The sequence below is a fragment of the Diabrotica undecimpunctata genome, chromosome 5 (genome assembly GCF_040954645.1).
Source record: "Diabrotica undecimpunctata isolate CICGRU chromosome 5, icDiaUnde3, whole genome shotgun sequence".
In the NCBI taxonomy this organism is placed as follows: domain Eukaryota; kingdom Metazoa; phylum Arthropoda; class Insecta; order Coleoptera; family Chrysomelidae; genus Diabrotica; species Diabrotica undecimpunctata.
This window is the reverse complement of record NC_092807.1, coordinates 58,105,813-58,128,130: the sequence shown is the minus strand read 5'-3', so window position 1 is coordinate 58,128,130 and position 22,318 is coordinate 58,105,813. Positions and strand designations below refer to the sequence as shown.

At 32.8% G+C, this 22,318-nt stretch overlaps 2 protein-coding genes across 2 annotated transcripts in view; one reads left to right on the top strand and one right to left on the bottom strand.

Moving 5' to 3' along the window:
- The window catches only part of LOC140442209 (uncharacterized), a 142,029-nt gene that overhangs the window by 114,396 nt on the left and 5,315 nt on the right, over positions 1-22,318 (bottom strand). The window lies entirely within an intron of this gene.
- Positions 1-22,318, top strand: part of LOC140440637 (uncharacterized) — a 119,086-nt gene that overhangs the window by 92,154 nt on the left and 4,614 nt on the right. The window contains exon 11 of the mRNA XM_072531008.1: positions 6,814-6,988. Within this exon, the coding sequence (XP_072387109.1) occupies positions 6,814-6,988 (175 nt within the window). The remainder of the gene's footprint in view (positions 1-6,813; positions 6,989-22,318) is intronic.

Sequence of the window (22,318 nt, the reverse complement as noted above, 5' to 3'; positions counted from 1 at the left end):
CAATGTTTATTTTAATATGTTATGTAACAGGGGTGAAAATAAAAGAGAAAATATAGTATAATTTTTAATTGAAAATATTGCATGCAAAAGAAACTTTTTATTTATTCTAAAAAATATTTCATTCTGCCTTTAAATTTTTCAAAAATGCTGTTTACTTTTCTCAGGATTTGAAAAAAAAAAATGGATACATTTAAAACACATTGAACATTTTGACAGGCGACATTTTGCGCCTTTCCCCTTTAATACCTTACGATTACAACTATTATTACTTACCTTATATAATTACGATTAGAAAACTATTCAAATTCAAAATAAATAGGATCAACTTCGGAATCCGAGTCATCTTGAGGGTTAATAATTAGCGGTTGTGTCTCTACGGTCGCATCAATTATATTATAAAGATCCCACATTTTTTGTTCTTTTTCTATTACATGCCTTACTGCATCTTTCCAGTTTTGTTCTGTAATATGTTGTAAAGACTCGTATAACAATTCACGTACAGCTTGTATTTTATATAACGTATTTTTTCTAGCCACATAACTTTTCATTTGTGCCCAAATGAGTTCAATTGGATTTATTTCGCAGTGGTAGGGTGGAAGTCTAAGGACTGTAATGTTTCGCCTTTCCGCCATTTTGTCAACTACGTATTCCTTGAACTTATATTTGTGTTGCCGGGGAATTTTTAGAAGTTCTGCTTTTACCATTCCATCTTCGTAAGGCAGATACTTATTCCTCAGCCAGTCAAGAATATCCTGTTTCTTCCACGCAGTCGTTGGAAGTCTTTCTACTAGTCGTGAATGATAAGGTGCATTATCTAACACTATAATTTTATTTGGTGGTATGTGTTCAATCATCTGCTCAAAATACTCTTCGAAAACATCAGCTGTCATCTCCTCGTGATAGTCTTTTGTGCTTTTGGACTGAAATTCCAACAAACCATGCTTAACAAATCCTTTTTCATTGCCAATGTGAGAAATTATTAATCTACTGCCTTTACCATAAGGTGGGGAGATACCAGTAGACCAACCTTCCATAAAGGCTTGCCTGGAGCTTAATATATTTTTATCTGGCCAAATTTTTTTTAGACCTATGGGGACCTATGACCTGAGTTTACCCACGTTTCATCCTGGTAGAAGATGGGCCTTCCTTCAGCCCGGAATTTTCATATGGATCTTAGATAATTTCTTCTCCAACATATTATCTCCTCCCGGTCAATCAAAAGTGATTTTCGGTCTGATTTCTCCCACCGGAAATTTAATTCTTTTAAAACTTGCCACAATTTAGTTACTCCGATATGAGGCAAATCCGAGTCGTCTCTAACTTCTTGTAAAATTTTGTTTAGGTTTGGTATTTCTTTTTTGAAAAAAAATCCATGAATTTTCCTTCGAATACCATTTTTGGCAAATTCATAAATTTCAATAGGCTTTTTCCCTCTCTTTAAGTGTTCGTTTGTGTTTGGGTTAGCTATACCGTGTTTTTTTCTTTCTGATAGGAACCTATATATAGTTGACTCCTACGCCAGTCATGTTGGCACAACTTTCGACTATGTTGCGAACAGTGTTTGTGGGATTCTGAGAAACCAGAGCATCGTGAACATTCAGGACAATAGTCTTCTCTCTTGGTGAATAGACAGACTTACTGACTGTACGCAACAGTACCGGTGTAAAACTTTATGAAGTTGATGATGAAGCCATCACAAACAATCCAATAAAACGACCACGAGCGAAAGGTACGTATATGTTCGTAGGTATATGGAATAAAAAATCACTCACGCACTGCATATAATTCGCAAAAGAAATATTCGAGACGCTAATTACTGCCGTAGACGCGGACACACCGACGAGCCGTAAATTACATGCGATCAAAAACGTACTAAACAAAAAAATTATTTTCGTTCATAATAACTTCACCCTTTTCGAATATAAACTGAACAAACGAGGCACGTGGCCAAAGCATACCCATTATATTATTAAAAATCTGGGGAATTCCATCCTAATTATCTTGCAACGAATAGTACCTTCGGATATGAATTCCAGGTTTTCTAGTAAAGTGATTAAACGGGAAGATTAGTATTGAAATATCCAAAGAGATAAGGTATTCTTATTTACAAAATTGTTAATGGTTAAATTCTTATTTTTATTAATATAATATAATTACATAACATTAGCACATTACATTTCACATTAGTGAAAGTTTTAATTGTTTTTTTGCTAAATATATTAGTATTAAAATATTATTAATATTATATATAACAGTATTAAAAAATATTATATTATTATTTAATGAATAAACACCTCAGGAACGCCTATGGTTTACGACCGTTTTATGAGTTTGAGGCACATTTCGTGCTCTCAACAATTTATGAACGGAGAATAGGTTATAGATTAGGTAAATTCAACTAATTTTTAAGAGCATATATTTTTTTTATTTTTGATATTTTGATTTATGTTTATAAAACTAGATTATAATTTTTATATTTTTGTTTTTTATATCAGTAGGTACACACAATTTATTAATCATGAATCTGTAAAAACATAAAATCTATAGTTCTTCTCTATATATTTACACAAAAACCTTATACCAAAAGAAATGTGATTTTTTCTACAAAATACAATACTAATACATATACATGTTATACCATTTAAAAAAATTAAAAAATTTTTTATTTAAAAATAGTGATCACACTGTATATTGTAAGGCTGGATGTCAAAGATATTAACTTATTTAAAAATAGCACTACACTAAAAATACTTCTACATGCGATTTACATTTTCATTACTTTGGAAACCTATATACAAAAATTAATAACTTTAAACCGATAATACAAACTCTTTATATTTTAAAGAAGTATATTAAAAAATGGTTTATTATATAAGGTGTTCCTTTTAAAAAACACAAGTTTGATTCAATCCGTTGTTCTGACTAACCCTATATAATAAAAAAAAATAAATTAATAGACGTCTTTGATATACATCAGTTTTATTGTAAACATTTTTTATATACTACTTAGTTTAGCCATAATTAAAGAATCTGTATCAATCAAAGAACTCTGTATGTACAGTATGATGCAAATCTATGGAATAAATTGGTTATTTCAGAAACAGACGACTTTAAAAAAAGGTTCGAGGTCATCAGACACCTCATTTATTGAGTATTTGAATAATTATCTCTACAGAGTTAACCAAAACTGCCGGTTTATTAATACAATTAACTTAGATAAACTTAGGTAAACTTAGATAAACTTAGGTAAAATAGATAATATCAAATTATAAGAAGTGTTAAAATTGACGAACTTTAGCAGCAATGCAATTAGAAAGGGACAGTAAATTCTTTCCTAACGTTTTCGATGACTACAGGAGTTATTTGTGCAACTTCCGTTCTGATTCACTCCTTCAACTCTTCTACATTATTCGGTAGATTTTGATATACTTTGCACTTCAAATACCCCCACAAAAAAAGTGAAACAGGATCAAATCTGTAGACCTTGGTGGTCATTTCCTACGTTTCCACCTACCTGGAAAATCGTTATTTAAGTAATTTAAAACGAAAAGTCCAAAATTAAAGAAACCTATTATTTACTTCTTTTGTGTAGTTTGGGTTTATCTTTTTTATATCTTTTGGTTGGTGTTTCATTGGAAGATCCCCAAGTTGGAACTTCCCCTCTTAAGGTAAATGTCTATATCCACCACTGTGTTGTAACATGTTTAGTTTCGTAGGCTACTTTGCTAGAGTGCCTGCAGTTGGCCAGGTAAGGTCCATCCAATTTTTACACAGAAACGTATATTCTGTTGCTCTACGTTTGTCGGCACATTTTACACACTTTGTGGGGGCGCGACATGTGCTGCTTATCTGTTGAAAAGATTATCAATTATAGAACTGCATACATGCCGGTCTATTTAGGTTTTCGATTCTAATTTTTAAGTGCAATAGATTTTTCACTTTTCTCATTGCCTCTTTTTGCTATCTTGGTATAATTTATATGTATAATTATATTATACTTGTATTATGTGGATGGGGAGAGGCCTTTTACCGAATCTTGATTTTAGGATGTTTGTTGTCGTCCTTTGGATAAATTTTAGGTCTTAGAATGCTTCCTTTACATTTTCCGGATTTTAATCATTTTCCAGCGATAGTGCAATGTTCTTCTTCTCTTCGTTGTTGGTAATGTTTATTATGAATTTCACCTTAGCTCCTTTAAATGGTTAAACCAATTTTTAACGGTTGCTATCGAAGGAAAAGAGTCATCCAAGCGCTTTCAAATTTCGCTGTGCGCTTTTCCTTACAAAAACCAGAATCGAATCATCTACCGATACTGCCCTTTTTCCATGTTTCTAAAATCCGCGGATACGCCCGCTTTCACACGCAATCAAAACAAAACTACGTGTCCGATTCGGCTAAAATTTTGACATTTCTGTCTACGAGAATATATTACACGATAGTAGATTTCTCTTAAGATAGTGACGCCATCGGACGTTGAGGTTAGGTACTTATCGGACAGCCTACGTGTGCTGATAATATTTGTTATTTTTTCATGAATTTTAATTAATGATTATTTGTTCAGCTGCAGTTCCGTTTTCCATATCTGTGGGGGATGTGCCCGTGGAGCTTGTAGAGGTTAAATCCACTGTATTCAGTTGCTCTGAAGTTTGTGATGAGTTTGAAGGCACTTGTTAGTTTGTGAGTCTCTGCTAACAAGGCGTTGTAATGGTTTATATTTGTGGTGTATTTTTCATCTAGCTCCTTATATTTTGTTAAAGAGAGTTAGCTGATTTATCGTTTTATAGATATTAGAGCTGAGATTCTTATTATCTTCACGTAGTAAGTTCAAACGTCAGTTTCTCGTTTTATTTTTCAGCTGATTTTGTTCCTCATCTTTATTGCGTAAGTTTTTTATTAGGTTGCTATGAATTGCGATTTTTTAGCATTTTTTATTGGGGATGCTAAGTTGTGGTTAACCCTTTTTATCACTTCCTCTGTATGTATAGGCATTTGTTATGGTCATCGGTATTTTGACAGAAGTCGCTTAAGTTTGATCTGTCCCTGATTTTTCTTTTGATAGTTATTTCTTACATTGCATAGTATTCTTAAGTTATAAAGGGTGTTTGTAGTGTGGCATTTAGTTACTGAACAATGTGTTGCCTTTGGTTTGATGTCTAACTTTAACACATTCAGTGTGGGCCAATAATAATTATAACTCTTGAATCCATCCTTTGCGAGACGTAGGCATCGAATATAGATTATTCGTTGGTTCGTTGTCGTCTTTGTAATATTTTTTATTGTTTTAATTTTCTTTTTCCATGTTAACATTTAATTTTAACGTGTGAATAGAAGTGGAATACAATGCAGACGATAAAGTAACAGTACTGGAAGTCGAAGATGACTACGAAATCTAAAAAATCAAAAAGCTTGCGAACCACACCGGATACCGAACGAATTATTAAAACACAGCCCACAAGTATTGCGGGAACTGCTGGCGTATGTTTTTACCTTATTCTATAAAGGACATGACTTACCTCCGAAGTGGACAAAAGCACATATTAACAATATCTATTATATTTTTTTTTAATGTTAGGTAAATAAGGTTATCTTAATATAAACTTAAATGCTAATTTAAATTGTTTAAACAAGTCTTTTTAACTTAAACAAGGGCATGATCATTAACGAGTATTTCCTCCTCTAGCTCTTATTACTGTTTGCATCCTTCTCGGCACGCTTGCAAGTAAATTTTGGACATATCCTTGGGGAGTTGCATTCCATTCATCCTAGGCAGCAAGCCGAAGCTGCTCTATCGTATTTGGAACGGGATTTCTTTGTCGTATGCGGCGTTTTAGCTGATCCCACATGTACTCTATTGGATTTAAATCCGGGCTAAATGGTGGCCAATCCAATCTTCGAATTTGGACCTCATCAAGTTAATTATTCACTATGGCAGCAGCATGTGGTCGAGCATTATCGTGCATTACTATGGATCTGCCATATCCAATGTAAGCAACATATGGCAAAACATGATTTGGAGGATGTTTTGAACGTAAGAGTCATCAGTCATCCGTCCAATCACTTCCACAAGTGCGGTGCGTCCCTCCCAACTAATACCTCCCCAAAGCAATATGCCACCACCTCCAAAATTACCGGTCTGGACGAGATTGCAGGTGATGAATCGTTCTTCAACTCTTCTGTACACGTGATTTCGACCACTTGGTTTCCATAATACGATTCTGGTCTCATCAGTAAAAAGAACATTTTTCCAGTAGTCGATGTTTTACTGAATATGTGTTATTGTAAATACTAAGAGACTTTATAATTTTGGAGAATATGGGGAACTTTGGCAGGGCGTCTAGGCTTTAAGTTTGCTTCTTTTAATCTTTGTCTAACTGATTTTGAACTCACATTAACTTGTATCACCAATTGCGGTTGTGCGCCTTTAAGTATTCTAAACTATAGGTTGACTTCTGAGACGTCATATGATATCTTTTTGTGTATACCCTTCCTCGTAAAAAATTACAATCTGTGCTGCTTGTGCTTCTAGTATCACCATCAATAAGAACTGGTGACATACTTCTTTGAAACTTAGTTAAATCAAAACAATATTTAATTAAACTTAATAAACTAAACTAAAAATAAACGAATTACTATGGTTTTTTCTTTACGCGAAGAAGGGTTTTGTATTCGATATTTTTGTCCATGAGTGTATATTGCTCTGATTTTCAAATATTTATTTGCTATATATAAGATACACAAAAGCCAATTAATCAGATTTAAATCACGTAATAATTAACATATTAACATATTGTAAAGTGCGAAATATTCTTTTAGGACCACCTCATTAAAAATGTAGTTACCGCCCACAATACATTTGCAGCCTTAACAGAAGCTATGCAATGTGCACAATATTGGCGTCGGTGTTTGGATGACTTGGTAGAAACAACAGCTTCTATTACAGTTCCACAAGAAAAGGAAAAAGTCAGTAGCAGTAGTGAAGAATCATTAGGTACGTAGCTCTTTAAATTAATTAGTTATTAACGTGTTGGCAATGTATACAGTCATATAGCAATAGTCTCAATATAAAAAATTGCAGTTTTTGACTTTAATTTATATTTTAAAATTGCAAAGAAAACCATTTTTCTCTGAAATAATAATTTTACCAATAAATATTACTGTTGACAAAAAGTAAATCAACGAAATGTCACTTTTCCTATTTTCTATTTGGACAGCGACGATAAAGCTTTTGATTAATTATGTTTGTACTTCTTGAAAATAGACTTCTAAAAGATTTCTAATAACAAACTGGAATATAATAACAAAAATATTGATTTTTCTTACAGGTTAAAAAAACTGTTTGATCATTCATAATGTAGTATTTCATAGAACAGCAGCTATGAGGTGCCTGTAATATGTTATCATGTTAAAACGTGGCGAGAGTACAAAGAGGGCTGTTTTACCTGTAGAAATGTTGTCTTAGAAGTGTCAACTGCCATTTATAACATTTAGTTTTTAAAACATGTAAATTATCCTTTAAAAGAAAGTATATATAAGCATCTAGTTACAGAGAATGCTTTTCAAATTTAATCCCATGCTTTACCACAGAATAAATAATAATCAAAATGCCCACTCTCAGATGTCGCCTTTGAAGTGTGTCAGCACGCGATCGCCATATTTTAAACGGAAACATAGACTCGAATTGAGAAATTTGTGACAAGCAACGACAGAACTGTAATTTAATTTTTTAGAGATAATGAATTTAGTACATTTGAAATAATTTAATCTATTCTTCAACTAAAATAGTCGCCGTAAATAAATTAAACCTGGTTAATTTTTCTATGCATACAAGATAAAATGTCCCTGAACAGCACTGGTTCCTTCTGCGCGAACGAGATGCGTGTACTTATTTTTTCAAGCAGAGTGGGCATTCTGATTGTTTATTATTCTGTGACCTTACCAACCTTCATTGTAATTATGATAAATTAAAACAAAGAATACCTACTTGGTAAAGTTGTGACATAAAATGACATGTTAGGACGGAAGCCGGAACAAAGCAGTCAATGTAACTTGAAGTATGTGTCTGAATATGACAATAGCCAGAAATATTTAAAATTGAATATATTAAAATTTTATTAATAATAACAGTAGCAACCATCAATATGTTGTAGTTTGAATTATGATTTATCCTAAACTTACGTTGGGAAATTTGAAAAATTCTTAATAATGTACGTGAACTAAAGTTTGGTAAAAACTTGTGAGTACCGGTACGGCTATACAGATATCTGAATTCAGTGGTGACCAACAAAAGATTTTTATTAAAGGCTCTATATGCTTTTTTAACATTTGGTACCTGGAATATGAAAAGCAGATATGTGTAAGAAGTTAGGTTTTTTTAAATTTGATTATTGCAGAGTGAAATTTAATTAATGTATTTGAGAGTGCTATTGAGATGGAGTGTGAATAGAATAAATTTTATAATGTACTGTTCTTTTTTTTTATTTAAACAAATATACCCGCATCAACTACTAAGGGTTATTAGCGGGGGACATACACAAACAGTAAGATACATATTGTTACATAAAAAAATATTTTTTACAATCTGGTATATAGTTTAGTCCTTTTTAGATAACTTAATAAAGACTATAAATTTGACGTTAGTATACTTTTTAAATTATCACTAAGGGCACACGCGATTCTTTCGTTCTGGTACACTGGACACTCAACAATTATATGTTTCACTGACAACTGAGTGTTGCACTTGGTACACATCGGAGCAGCCTCCTGGTTGAAGATATGCTTGTGTGTAAGGAAAGTATGTCCTATTCGGAGTCGGTTGATGATGACTTGGTCTTTTGGTCTATTATTTGGTAAGATGAGTTTGGTTCCTACTTGACTTAGACATTCTTTGAGTTTGTTAGCAGTGTGATCCCAAGTAGTTTGCCACGCTCTGTACACGTGGGCTTTGATATTTACTTTGTGATCAGTCCAAGGCATTTGATTTATGATAGCAATACTTTGGTCGGTGGTTGCATTGCTTGCCAGAGAGTCCACTTCTAGTTTCCCAGTTTAAGTTACGTTCAAAAGAAAGTCCTAAGAAATTTATTTCTTCTGCTTGTTTCAGGACAACTCCATTTAGTGTTAATTGAACATTAGGATAATTTTTTCTTTTACTAAAACTTAAATAACGTGTCTTTTCACTAGAGAATAACCCGTGTTTTGCGACCAGCTTTCAATTGTGTGTAAGGTAGTTTGCAGTATAGGCTAGTAAATACAGGTAGTTTTATTTGATGTATAATACTATTTATTGCAACTAGAAAGAGAGTAGGACTTAGAGTAGATCCTTGTAGAGTGCCGTTTTGAAGTACTCGTCTGGAAGATGTAAATCCATTGGTTCTAACTCGAAAAGTTCGTGTTTCTAGAAAATTTTTAATAAAGGACAACATGTGCCCTTGAACATCCCATTCTTGAAGTGTTTTTAGTATAAGATGTCTCCATGTTGTGTCATACGCTGTTCTTATGTCAAAAAACACGGCAATAAGTTTTTGGTTGTGCAGAAAGGATTCATGTATACTTGATTCAAGTGTTATTGGATTGTCTGTTGTGAATCTACCCGTATGAAATCCACTTTGTCTGATACTTATTAGGTTATTGTTTTCAAGGTACCATTTAAGACGATAATTAAGGATTTTTTCTAAAAGTTTGCAGGTACAACACGTAAGTGATATTTGACGATAGGAATTTGGATCGTCTGTTGGTTTATTATATTTAAGGATTGGAATTATAGTTGCTTGCGACCATAGATCAGGAAAGTCATGATGAATAAAAATATTATTAAAAATATCAACTAATATTAGCTTTGCATTCAAGGGAACATTTCGTAAGAAAAGAGGGTGGATATCATCAGGTCCTGGACTCGAATTTTTAACACTTAAACAAAATTTTAATTGTTGAAGACTTACTGGTTTGTTTATTGGATTGCCGCTCTCTGTGATTTGTATATTTGAAGACTCCGTTAGTTTTTTGTGCTCTAGAAAGGATAGGCTGTAATTAGAATCACTAAAATTAAGTTCGTATGTATCTGCTAGTATTTCTAGACTATCTTCTTTGTTTGAATGCGTTTGGTTAATATATGATAGAGTATCTATACCTCGAAAGTATTTTGGACCTTTTATTCTGCGGACTTTGTTCCATATGTTGCCTAAGGGAGTGGAAGGATTTATTGAAGAAACGTACTTTTTCCAACTTTCTCGTTATGCTTTTTTGATTAATTGTCTGCTTTGAGCTCTGAGATTTTTAAACCTTAAAAGGTTTTCGATAGTTTTAAGTTTCTTGTAAACGTTAAAAGCGTGTTTAGACAAAGTGAGTGCTTGTGCAATTTTGTTATTCCACCAAGGAACTGGCTGCCTTTGACTCGATTTTGTTTTTCCCACTGCGATTGTTGCTGCAGAAATAATAATATTAAATATTTTAAGATTTTGGTTTGCGTTATTGGTTAAATTAGATTTGTTTGTTTGTTCTTCTATCAGTGTTCGATATAAATTCCAGTCAGCTGACTTTATTTTCCATGTCTGGTGAATTGGAAAAGTTGATCTATCATTAGTGTTTATGGTTATCGTGATAGGGAAATGACCACTATCATATAAATTACCCCAATGTGTCCCAGTAAAATAAAGGAGCTAGCGACGGACTGCATAAAGAGAGATCTATGGCAGAAAATGTACCATTGTATGAATTGAACCTCCTCCTATTCAGTCAAAAGGGACAGACTATACTATATATTGGCAGAATTAGCAATACCACATAAGCTGATTAGACTCATTAAAGCCACAATGGATGAAACTCAGGCATGTGTACGAATACAAAACAACCGGACAGACTTTTTCAAAATCTCGCAGGGACTAAAGCAGGGAGATGGGCTGGCACCAACATTGTTTAACCTGGCACTGGAGTATGCGGTTAGGCAAATGCAAACTGGACGAGAAAACCTACTGACCAATAAAACGGTTCAACTGGCTGCCTACGCCGATGATATTAATATTATGAGTAGAACATCAACAGGAGCACAGGAAGCATACGCAGAGTTAAAAACACAAACGAAAAGGCTAGGTCTGGAAATTAACACAGAAAAAACAAAAATAATGGTACAGACGAGAAGAAATATAATCCCACAAAACATTATGCATGAAGATGACATTGAAACGGTTGGAAAGTTTACATACCTGGGAGTAGAAATATATGCCGATGGAGCAGAGGATGGAGAAATACGAAAAAGGATAACGCAGGCAAACAAAGCTTATTTTGCCCTCTCCCATATATTTCGGTCTAAAAGTGTCCACCGAAATACAAAGATGAGAATCTATAAAACTTTAATTCGGCCAATAGCATGTTATGGCAGCGAAGCATGGGTCCTGAAGGAAACATCCAAAAACAAACTCGACACATTCGAAAGAAAAGTACTGAGGAGAATACTAGGACCTGTGAGGGAAAACGGAATCTTCAGAATTCGATATAACAACGAGCTCTATCAACTGTATAAGGAAACACCCCTGTCAGACTTCATTAGAATACAAAGATTGCAATGGGCCGGACATGTGATACGAATGGGAGAGGATAGGCTACCAAAACGAGCACTGAACGCCAGAATGCAGGGAAAGAGACCAGTTGGAAAGCCAAGAAAGCGCTGGGAAGACACAGTAAGCAGCGACGCACAATCACTTTTAGGAGTCCGTGTATGGAGAAGAGCAGCCACAGACAGAAAAGGGTGGAGGCAAAAAATAAAGGAGGCCAAGGCTCATTTTGGGCTGTAGTGCCGTAGAAGATAGAAGATGAATTGAACCTAGTAGATTTGCCTAAAACTAAATTTAAATTATCAATGAGATTATTTAGGGGATTGCCACATTTGTCGGTTTTGTTACTTCCCCAAGTACTGTTGTGACAGTGTAACAGTCGTTACTTTTATTACAATTTAAATTAAAATAATAAACAATTTATATTAAAAATAATTTCAGAGACGTAGTATGGGTTGCCTAACTTTAAGTGTTCATTTGCCCATTAAGTGTGTATTGTTAATAATTTAAGTTGTCACTCTGTTCTAATTTGGTACCATTGCGGACCAGAGAGATGACAGGAGATTAGGGGGGAAGTGGAAAAATGGCTCTTCTTGGTTAATTAACTGTGAATTAAAATTCACTTTTGATCTAGAGTTTGAAGTGGTACACACAGGTGGCAGTTAGCGAAAGAAAATCCAATTATTGCATAGAATTTCCTTCACTTCAAGAAGTTAAATATTCCAAGTATAACTATAACAATTTAATTGACGGTGTTTTCGCAAACTCGGGAAGTTGAAGTGAGATTTCTAGCACGGAATTGATTAGCTATCTGGTAAATAATAATTTTTTATATTATAAACATTAGAGTATTTTATCTATATCCTATTATTCAGATTCACTATTTCAAATTTTAATATAGTATTTTGTCCAAGGCCATTATATTTTTACTCTATGTGAAGCAAGGTCACGCTACATCCGATTGGATGGGTTTTTTTACCTACCATGGAATTATAAATTTCCCTCAGAACATCCGAGGGAGAGTACCACTTCAACTCTATTAGAATCAGGGTCATTGGGACAAGCCACAGGGAGTATTATCTACTCCACCCTCATTTTTTCTCCAGCCTGCACCTAGAGGTAGGGCAGGACAGTCATCATCGGAACTGAGCCAATTAGCACCAGCTCCGTGCTAATTTCGGACCTCAAGGAGGACTTCGCTGGGACACCGAAACCATTCGGGAGTATCCTTCCAGACAGCTGTAGGAGGACAGTTGGTTTTTGATTCAGAACTATATATATATATATATATATATATATATATATATCTTGTTTCACCAGTTCTAGTTTTTTTTTTATAACATATATATATATATATATATATATATTAATTAATATAACTCCCCTTGGTGTAAGGTATCGGTAAGTTTGAGCTCAAATTCTACCCAGAGATTATCTTCCATTGTTTTTTTGTATTAACCATTTATTTCATTATTAACTTTAATTATTTTATTATTTGTTTATTTAACTAATTTTTTATATTTCATCTTGCGTTATTAACTCCGGTTATTATCCCTTCAGGATAATATACCGTTTCAATTGTTTAACTTGGCTTGTTCCCATTTATATATTACTTATTTATTATATTTGAATATAGAGGTGTTTAACAATATTGTTGGTCATATTGTAGGTTAGTATGATATAGTTACTTGGCTATACGTTATTCCAACGTTAGCATTATTTTGTTTAAGGTTGTTTTTTAACCTAGATGTAGGTTGTACACTCTATATCAGAGTTATTCTGTCTAGTTTTCAACTTTTTATTATAGTTGTTTTCAACATTTCTCTTTTAAAATATTATATTGTGAAATTTTCATATACTTTTTGGTAACTTAGAGATTGTCAGAATCTAAGAAGTTATATTTAATAAACTTGAATTTGTTTTGCATATAATTTTTTTTATTAATATTTCCTTACCTTTTTACATTTACAGCATTTTTGTTTATTAAATCAACTTTAATTAATTTTAGCAGTATACGATACCTGGAAGAGTGACCGTTACTCTTTTTAGAGTAGTGTCCCTCTTCTGGCGCCCTCAATTTGTTTTCTTTGTTAATTTTCATTATATCTATTCATTTTTCTTATCTTCTTTTCTATCTATCATACATATTTTCCTGATTTACTGTCTTTAAAAGGCATGCAAATTGGCCGTATCCATCCTTGAGTTTCTAGTGGTCATTCTCTTGCCTACATTGCTAGCCTAGCCACATTCCGTTCAATATTTTTTTTTCATACTTCTTTACTTAATTGTTATCTATTTTATCCCATATATATAGACCACTCTTCTTATACCTCTCTCCTCCTACACACCCCTGTATTTTGCCACATCGGCGTCCCAACGCGGTGCCTTTTCCAAGTTTTTGGTTTTAAGACAGTAGCTTTTAGCTGATTTCTTTTTTTTTTCTTACTTGAGTTTTTGTATTTTTGCTTTTTTTTTACTCATATTATTGCTGATTTATTCTATCTTTAAATTTTTTATTAATACTAAACAGGTATACTTATACTGCTGTATTGATTTATTAGTTTTATTTATTAGATTTATTAGTTATTAATATTTTGAGGCCTCAGTGATAGGTTATAGTAGTACAACTTACATTCTAGGTTGAATTTTGTATTTTTATTGAGAACTTATATTTACTTACTTACCTACACATACTTATATCGTATATTATATAAACTTTTATTCCTACAGCCAACAGTATTATACTTATAGGTACTATTAATTGTTGCATATATATTAATATTTGGTTTAGAATAGTTATAATTTACATATAACTAGAAATTATTTTGAGTATTTTAGTAAGATAACTAAGGTATTTATTTGATTATATATATATTATTTTGCTGGCTATTTTGATCTTGGTGGTGTGTTGCTAATAACTTGGCCACATTTTTTTTTCACAAATCAGTCCCGAAATTAACTACTAATCATGAAACGTTGAATCCGCCTGTTTTAAGTGATCACAGATGGTCAACTACCAATTCTTCTTTACCCAGTAGCGTTAAACACAATTCTAATGATTACAGTAGTGAAATAGTTCCATTATCAGTATCAACTTTTAGGATTGTTGATGATGATGATATGTCTATGGTTGTACCATATAATATTTATAACCAATCAAATACTTTAGATTTGCGATTCTTTGTTGGCGATAGAGTTTTAAAGAGAAACTTTGTAAAATCAAGTAAAGGTGATGCTATTTCGGCAAAATTTTGCCAGAAATACATTCCGTGTACGGTTGTAAGGGTAATATCTCCTTTGGTATATGAATTAAGGGACAATTCGTCCAACAAACGAATTGGTCAATTTCATGTAAAGGATTTACTGCCTGATAACACCATCGACGAGGTTAGTTCTTCATCCTCAGAAGAAGACTAACTTAACACTTTCGTTTAAGCTAATCTCTTTCTCTGTTTGTCTTTAGCTTATTTTGATTATATTTTGCATTTTAGTCTAAGATTTTCTTAATCAACAGATAACGTAGGTACACCGCTATTTTTTGTATCTTTTGGCATTGGTTAATGACTTCTATAACTTATTAGATAATTAGTATGTATGATCCATTTTTTTTTGTATTATAAATGATGCACTTTATAATGAATTAATATTCTTAAGTACTAATCTTCCCAGGAGAATTACTCCTTTTAACCTCTTATGATACGAGGGTTGTTTAGTATATATTTACATATTTAGATTTATACTTATAGTTAATCCTATTACTGATAAGGAACTATGGAACTATGTTGTTACACTACTGGATCATATATTGTGTGTTATATCTTTGATATTTGATTCCTTAGTATTTGTTTTGATATATTTGTTCAATATTTGCCAATTTGGAAAGATGTTGTGATTTTTTTTTATCTTTGGTCTGCTTTATTCTCACTTGTCACAAAAATCTTAAATACTCTACAATAATTTATGTCCTGATTCCATAAACAGGATGGTTCTGGAATTAGTTTGGAATTTTGAAGTAGGTAAGGATGACCGGCGCGGCGTCCTTCTTATTTCTTCTTATTTATTCTTCTGAATTTTCTGTCAATGAATCTGTCAATACTCAGCTTTAGTGAATACGTGGGTTCGAGATTGTTGCTCAGCAACTGATCACTGCTGCTCAATTAGGTTCGTACTATATGTGTTTATTGCAGAGTAGGCAGATGTTTATGCCTCATAATATTTCTGGTCAGGAAATGCTCGCGACATGTCCTAACCATTCTTGTATGATTGTCCAAATATTCCAGTTACCTTTTCACAACTTGATAGGGAAGTTTAATTAGTTCATATTAGTTATCTTACTTCAGGTTATGTTTTTCTTTAACTATCCCTACACATGTCAAGTTAGTCATTTTCATTATTTAAGAGTTTAGACAAATGAGTTGTCCTCTTAGTGTAATCCCACTTCTTTCCTTAGGCATAAATTGCTGTTTAGATGTAGGACTATTCCCGGATAATTCCATGCTGCGAGAACTTGTTATAAATCTACAGTTTTGTTCAAAATTGATTGCTTGTTCTCGACATATTTTTTTCTATCGTTAGTAATGGTATTATAGGAAAAGTCCACCACTTATATTTTCTTAGGATTTCTATTGGGATTCTATCGGTGTCTGGTTATTCTCATACATCTGTTGTAGCCCCATGCTATAGTTAGCGAATACCAGCACCCTCAAAATTTATTTAGCCTCTGAATTCCTTTAGTCCATTTTAGACTTTAGACTTTAGGTATTTATCTTTATCTTTGGTTTAGTTCAGTTACATATTACATTACTTAGTCTGAATAAGTGTGACAATGCTGCTTCACACTTTAGGAAATTTTGCTTTATTGTAATTACTTAGTTGGTATTGGCTCATATTACCGGATGAGGGTAAGAGCTAATTTAGTTATTAGCATTAGTGAGAATTGGCCCTTTCCTGATCGTTCTTCTTTGGATATGCTCTATTTATAAATCTGGTGTCCATCGATAGTCCGATTTTGGATTCAGTGTCTGATTCCTCACTTATTTGGTTTATTTGGTTATGTAGGTTCGTATCACCAGATGTGGGTGTACGTAGACCTCATTTAGTTTTGAGATTTAGTATTGGTGTGAATAGGTCCATAAATCTTCCTGGTCGTTCTTCTTTGGATATGCTTTTATGAATCTGGTGTCCATTGATAGTCTGACTTTGGATTAAGCGTCCTATTTCACATTTATTTTCGTTATTACGTCTTTGATATACTTTGGTATGTTTACGATTTAGATTACTATTTGTGTTATTTGGTTTGGTGAGAATTGCTCCATAAATCTTCCTGATTGTTCTTCTCTGGATATATTACTATGAATCTGGTGTCCATTGTTAGTTCAATTTTGGATTAAGTGTTCAGTTCTTAACCTATTTAGTTTGATTTCTTTGATCTTAGTTTAGTATATCTCCGGGTGAGATATTGTTTGAATTGGCTCATACATTTGCCTGGTTGTTCGTCCTTGGATATACTTAGTCTTATAAATCTGATGTCCATGGATAGTTCAATTTTGGATTTAGTGCCCAATTCGACATTTATTTGTCAGCAAGAATTTAGTTGGTATATTTAGTTAATATTTGGCTTTTAAGCATATTGTCGATTGAGACTTTGATTTTTACTTTGAGTCATCTGAGTTTGTGGTGTCTGGCGCCATGACCATTCTTTTTCCCGTGATCTTTAGTTCGTGGTTATTTTTTTTTTGTGTAAACTTACGGATCAACGTGGAATGTTAGGCCAGTACACTTAGTTATTGATACTTTAATTTTATGAAAAAATTTTGATTAAAATTTTTTTTCCCGACTAGTAGGGGAATGTAACAGTCGTTACTTTTATTACAATTTAAATTAAAATAATAAACAATTTATATTAAAAATAATTTCAGAGACGTAGTATGGGTTGCCTAACTTTAAGTGTTCATTTGCCCATTAAGTGTGTATTGTTAATAATTTAAGTTGTCACTCTGTTCTAATTTGGTACCATTGCGGACCAGAGAGATGACAGGAGATTAGGGGGGAAGTGGAAAAATGGCTCTTCTTGGTTAATTAACTGTGAATTAAAATTCACTTTTGATCTAGAGTTTGAAGTGGTACACACAGGTGGCAGTTAGCGAAAGAAAATCCAATTATTGCATAGAATTTCCTTCACTTCAAGAAGTTAAATATTCCAAGTATAACTATAACAATTTAATTGACGGTGTTTTCGCAAACTCAGGAAGTTGAAGTGAGATTTCTAGCACGGAATTGATTAGCTATCTGGTAAATAATAATTTTTTATATTATAAACATTAGAGTATTTTATCTATATCCTATTATTCAGATTCACTATTTCAAATTTTAATATAGTATTTTGTCCAAGGCCATTATATTTTTACTCTATGTGAAGCAAGGTCACGCTACATCCGATTGGATGGGTTTTTTTACCTACCATGGAATTATAAATTTCCCTCAGAACATCCGAGGGAGAGTACCACTTCAACTCTATTAGAATCAGGGTCATTGGGACAAGCCACAGGGAGTATTATCTACTCCACCCTCATTTTTTCTCCAGCCTGCACCTAGAGGTAGGGCAGGACAGTCATCATCGGAACTGAGCCAATTAGCACCAGCTCCGTGCTAATTTCGGACCTCAAGGAGGACTTCGCTGGGACACCGAAACCATTCGGGAGTATCCTTCCAGACAGCTGTAGGAGGACAGTTGGTTTTTGATTCAGAACTATATATATATATATATATATATATATATATATATATATATATATATATATATATCTTGTTTCACCAGTTCTAGTTTTTTTTTTATAACATATATATATATTAATTAATATAACTCCCCTTGGTGTAAGGTATCGGTAAGTTTGAGCTCAAATTCTACCCAGAGATTATCTTCCATTGTTTTTTTGTATTAACCATTTATTTCATTATTAACTTTAATTATTTTATTATTTGTTTATTTAACTAATTTTTTATATTTCATCTTGCGTTATTAACTCCGGTTATTATCCCTTCAGGATAATATACCGTTTCAATTGTTTAACTTGGCTTGTTCCCATTTATATATTACTTATTTATTATATTTGAATATAGAGGTGTTTAACAATATTGTTGGTCATATTGTAGGTTAGTATGATATAGTTACTTGGCTATACGTTATTCCAACGTTAGCATTATTTTGTTTAAGGTTGTTTTTTAACCTAGATGTAGGTTGTACACTCTATATCAGAGTTATTCTGTCTAGTTTTCAACTTTTTATTATAGTTGTTTTCAACATTTCTCTTTTAAAATATTATATTGTGAAATTTTCATATACTTTTTGGTAACTTAGAGATTGTCAGAATCTAAGAAGTTATATTTAATAAACTTGAATTTGTTTTGCATATAATTTTTTTTATTAATATTTCCTTACCTTTTTACATTTACAGCATTTTTGTTTATTAAATCAACTTTAATTAATTTTAGCAGTATACGATACCTGGAAGAGTGACCGTTACTCTTTTTAGAGTAGTGTCCCTCTTCTGGCGCCCTCAATTTGTTTTCTTTGTTAATTTTCATTATATCTATTCATTTTTCTTATCTTCTTTTCTATCTATCATACATATTTTCCTGATTTACTGTCTTTAAAAGGCATGCAAATTGGCCGTATCCATCCTTGAGTTTCTAGTGGTCATTCTCTTGCCTACATTGCTAGCCTAGCCACATTCCGTTCAATATTTTTTTTTCATACTTCTTTACTTAATTGTTATCTATTTTATCCCATATATATAGACCACTCTTCTTATACCTCTCTCCTCCTACACACCCCTGTATTTTGCTACAACAGTTAAAATCGCCTAATATTATTTTTGGGTGTGGAATTTGGTTTAAAACATTGCTTAGTTCAGTTATGTCTAAATCAGTAGGATGAGGTAAGTATACATATTGATTTTCATTTTGTGGGTGTCTGACACTGCAATTATTTCGAGATTTGTTTGCAGTTGTATTTCAGTTGACTCTATGTCATCCCTTACAAAAATTGCTGTTCCGCCGCTTGAGTGATCTGCAACTCGGTCACATTTTGGTGCCTGAAATGGGTCTCTTCTAGGCATATGACTAAAGGAAGATATTCGTGTATAAGAAGCTTAATGGATTCTATATGTGTAAAATAACCGTTGGGGTTCCACTGTAATATGAATGTGCTGGCCATTAACTCTTTATGTGTTAACTATTTATTGTTGAGAACTTGATTCTTAACCAGTTTCGTCAGTAGAAGCAGGACTGTTGAGAAGCAGTTTCTTCTTCAATCTGGTGATATTGTTTTTTAAAGTTTTATTTTGTATTTGAGAATATATAAAGTTTAAAATTTCTTTTATTTCTTGGCTTTCATTTGAATAATTTTTAACAATGCGTTCAGGATGTTTTGAGTGAAGGGAATTTGCCAGAAAATCACATATTTCATGAAAAGTAAGTGTAAAGGAAGGGTTTCTATTTTCAATTTTTTCTTTAATTTGATTTACAATAATTGGAATATCTTCTTGGGTTTTAGGCTTTTTCTTAGGTTTTTGAGTATCGGGAGGAGGTAGGTCATTTTCAAGAATTTCAGGAGAGGATATTTGTCTTTTAGTTGCAGGAGTAATTTCAGTGGTTTTTCTATCGCTTTCAATTACTAAGGAATTATCTTGGAATATTTTTGGTTGATTCAAAATTTGTAATTCATTGTTTATTTGTGAGGAAGTGGTTTGGTCCTTTGTAGCTGATGCGTAATTTTGTATGGTATTGGGTTCTGGTTCCATTAATGTTTCGGTATCTTCTTGGTTTCGTGGTTGATCTTGTAGCTGATTATATTTTTCATTGGTAGAGTTATGTATATTCACGTGGTGGTCAGTTTCCATTTGATTAATTGAGTTGCTTGATGATGATAAAGAAGGACAGTCAGAATCGTGATGTCCGACAATCTTGCATCTGGAGCAGTTTAAAACATCTATGGTAATGTATAGTCGATATGATGTATTGTCGAATAAGATTATAAATGAGTCAGGAATTGATGCATTTTCTAAAGGACTTATGAACATTTGCCTCCTAAAGCTGAGTACGTGGCTGTATTCTGAGTCTTGCATGCCTACTCGTAGAAACGTCATGTTGGAGGCGGATTTTATACCCATAGTTTTTAAGTGCTCTTCAATTATGCTATTAGGTATAGTAGGACATACATTAGATATGATGAGTCTCTGGGCAGGGGTTATAAGTTTTCTTACTTCAATCTGGTTACCATCAATATTTATATATTTGTGGGAGCTAAGCAATTGATCAACTACATATTTAGAGGAGAGGTAGATGCAGATGCGGTTGTTTGCTATTTTGAATGCCCAAACAATATTTTTGGGCTGTACTATTGATCCAACAGCTTTTACATATTCGAAAACTTTTATTCCTTGTATGGCTGAAAGTATAATACCTTGGTCTTTTGAAGGATATTTGAAACTGTTTAATGCATTGGAGTAAGATATATGTGACGTAGTTGGTGTATTTCGTGAGGTAGTAGCTGATTCCGGTTCATCCATCTTCCCGCTGAGATTTTACGTACATTGGCACAGAGGATCTGAAGCCGGACCTGGCCACTTAATAAAATTGAACAGCAGCCTAGCCTAATTACTTGTTAGAAGCAAGAACCAGCAAAAAGTTGTTGTCGATAATCGATAAGTTGAATTGAAATCGATAAAATATTTTGCCTTTTAAACTTCTGATTTTAAGGTTATTAATAATGCAGTTTTGTATTCACAGAATTCTACGATATTCAGTGCACAACTGTCACATTTAACTTTAAGTTGCAAACAGTATAAAAATTAGATTATATTTTTAATTTCAACTACCTACTAGTAATTAATAATAATTTGTCACAACCGATATAAAGCTGTATGATCTGCTAGATATCGGGGCCGGACTCCTGTACTGTTCTTATATTACTTAAGTTATAACTTAAGTAGAAAAGGCCCTATATATGTTAAAAAGCAACATTTGGTACCTAAGAAATGTAAGAAGTATAAGTTATAAGTTCATGAACATAAATAAATAATTAGATGTTAAAGGATAAGTTAATTAAATGTTCTTGTGTGTTGACATAATATGTAAAACCAACAAAAATTGATGGGCTAAAGGTGGCTCTGTTTGGCTAAAGTTATAATATGTGATGTTTTAATGTTGATGTTAGAAGAGAAAAGACTCTGCAAGAGAAAATAAAGTACAATGTGATAAAGAAAAATAAAAGGGTGATGATCTAAGTTAAGCAGATGTGTTAAAAGTGTGAGGATCACTGTAATATTGTGAATTATATGTATTCTTACCGAGTGAAATATTGATTCATGTGTGTAATTGTGTGATTGATATAGAAGTTGGTCAGAGTGACTGGTTAATTTAAATACTTCTAGTATATATTACTTAACTTATAACTTAAGTAAAAAGGTCCTGGATTTTAAAAAATTACATTTGAAACCTGAAAATTTTTTATGGGTGTAAGTTATAAGTAATATGTGGAAATGGCAAGAGTTCAATAAAAATTTGTTAAATGTGTGTTGACAGATTATTGAAGATTGGCAAAACTGACGGGTACAGGGTTAATCTATTTGGTTAGAGTTATGATTTGTAGTGTTTTATTGTTGTTGTGATAGGGAAAAATTGACTGAACAAGACGTTACTAAAGTGTTATGATTGATGAGAGGAGATTTAGGTATGTGGCTTCGCTTTAGATGGACCATGAAATTATCTGG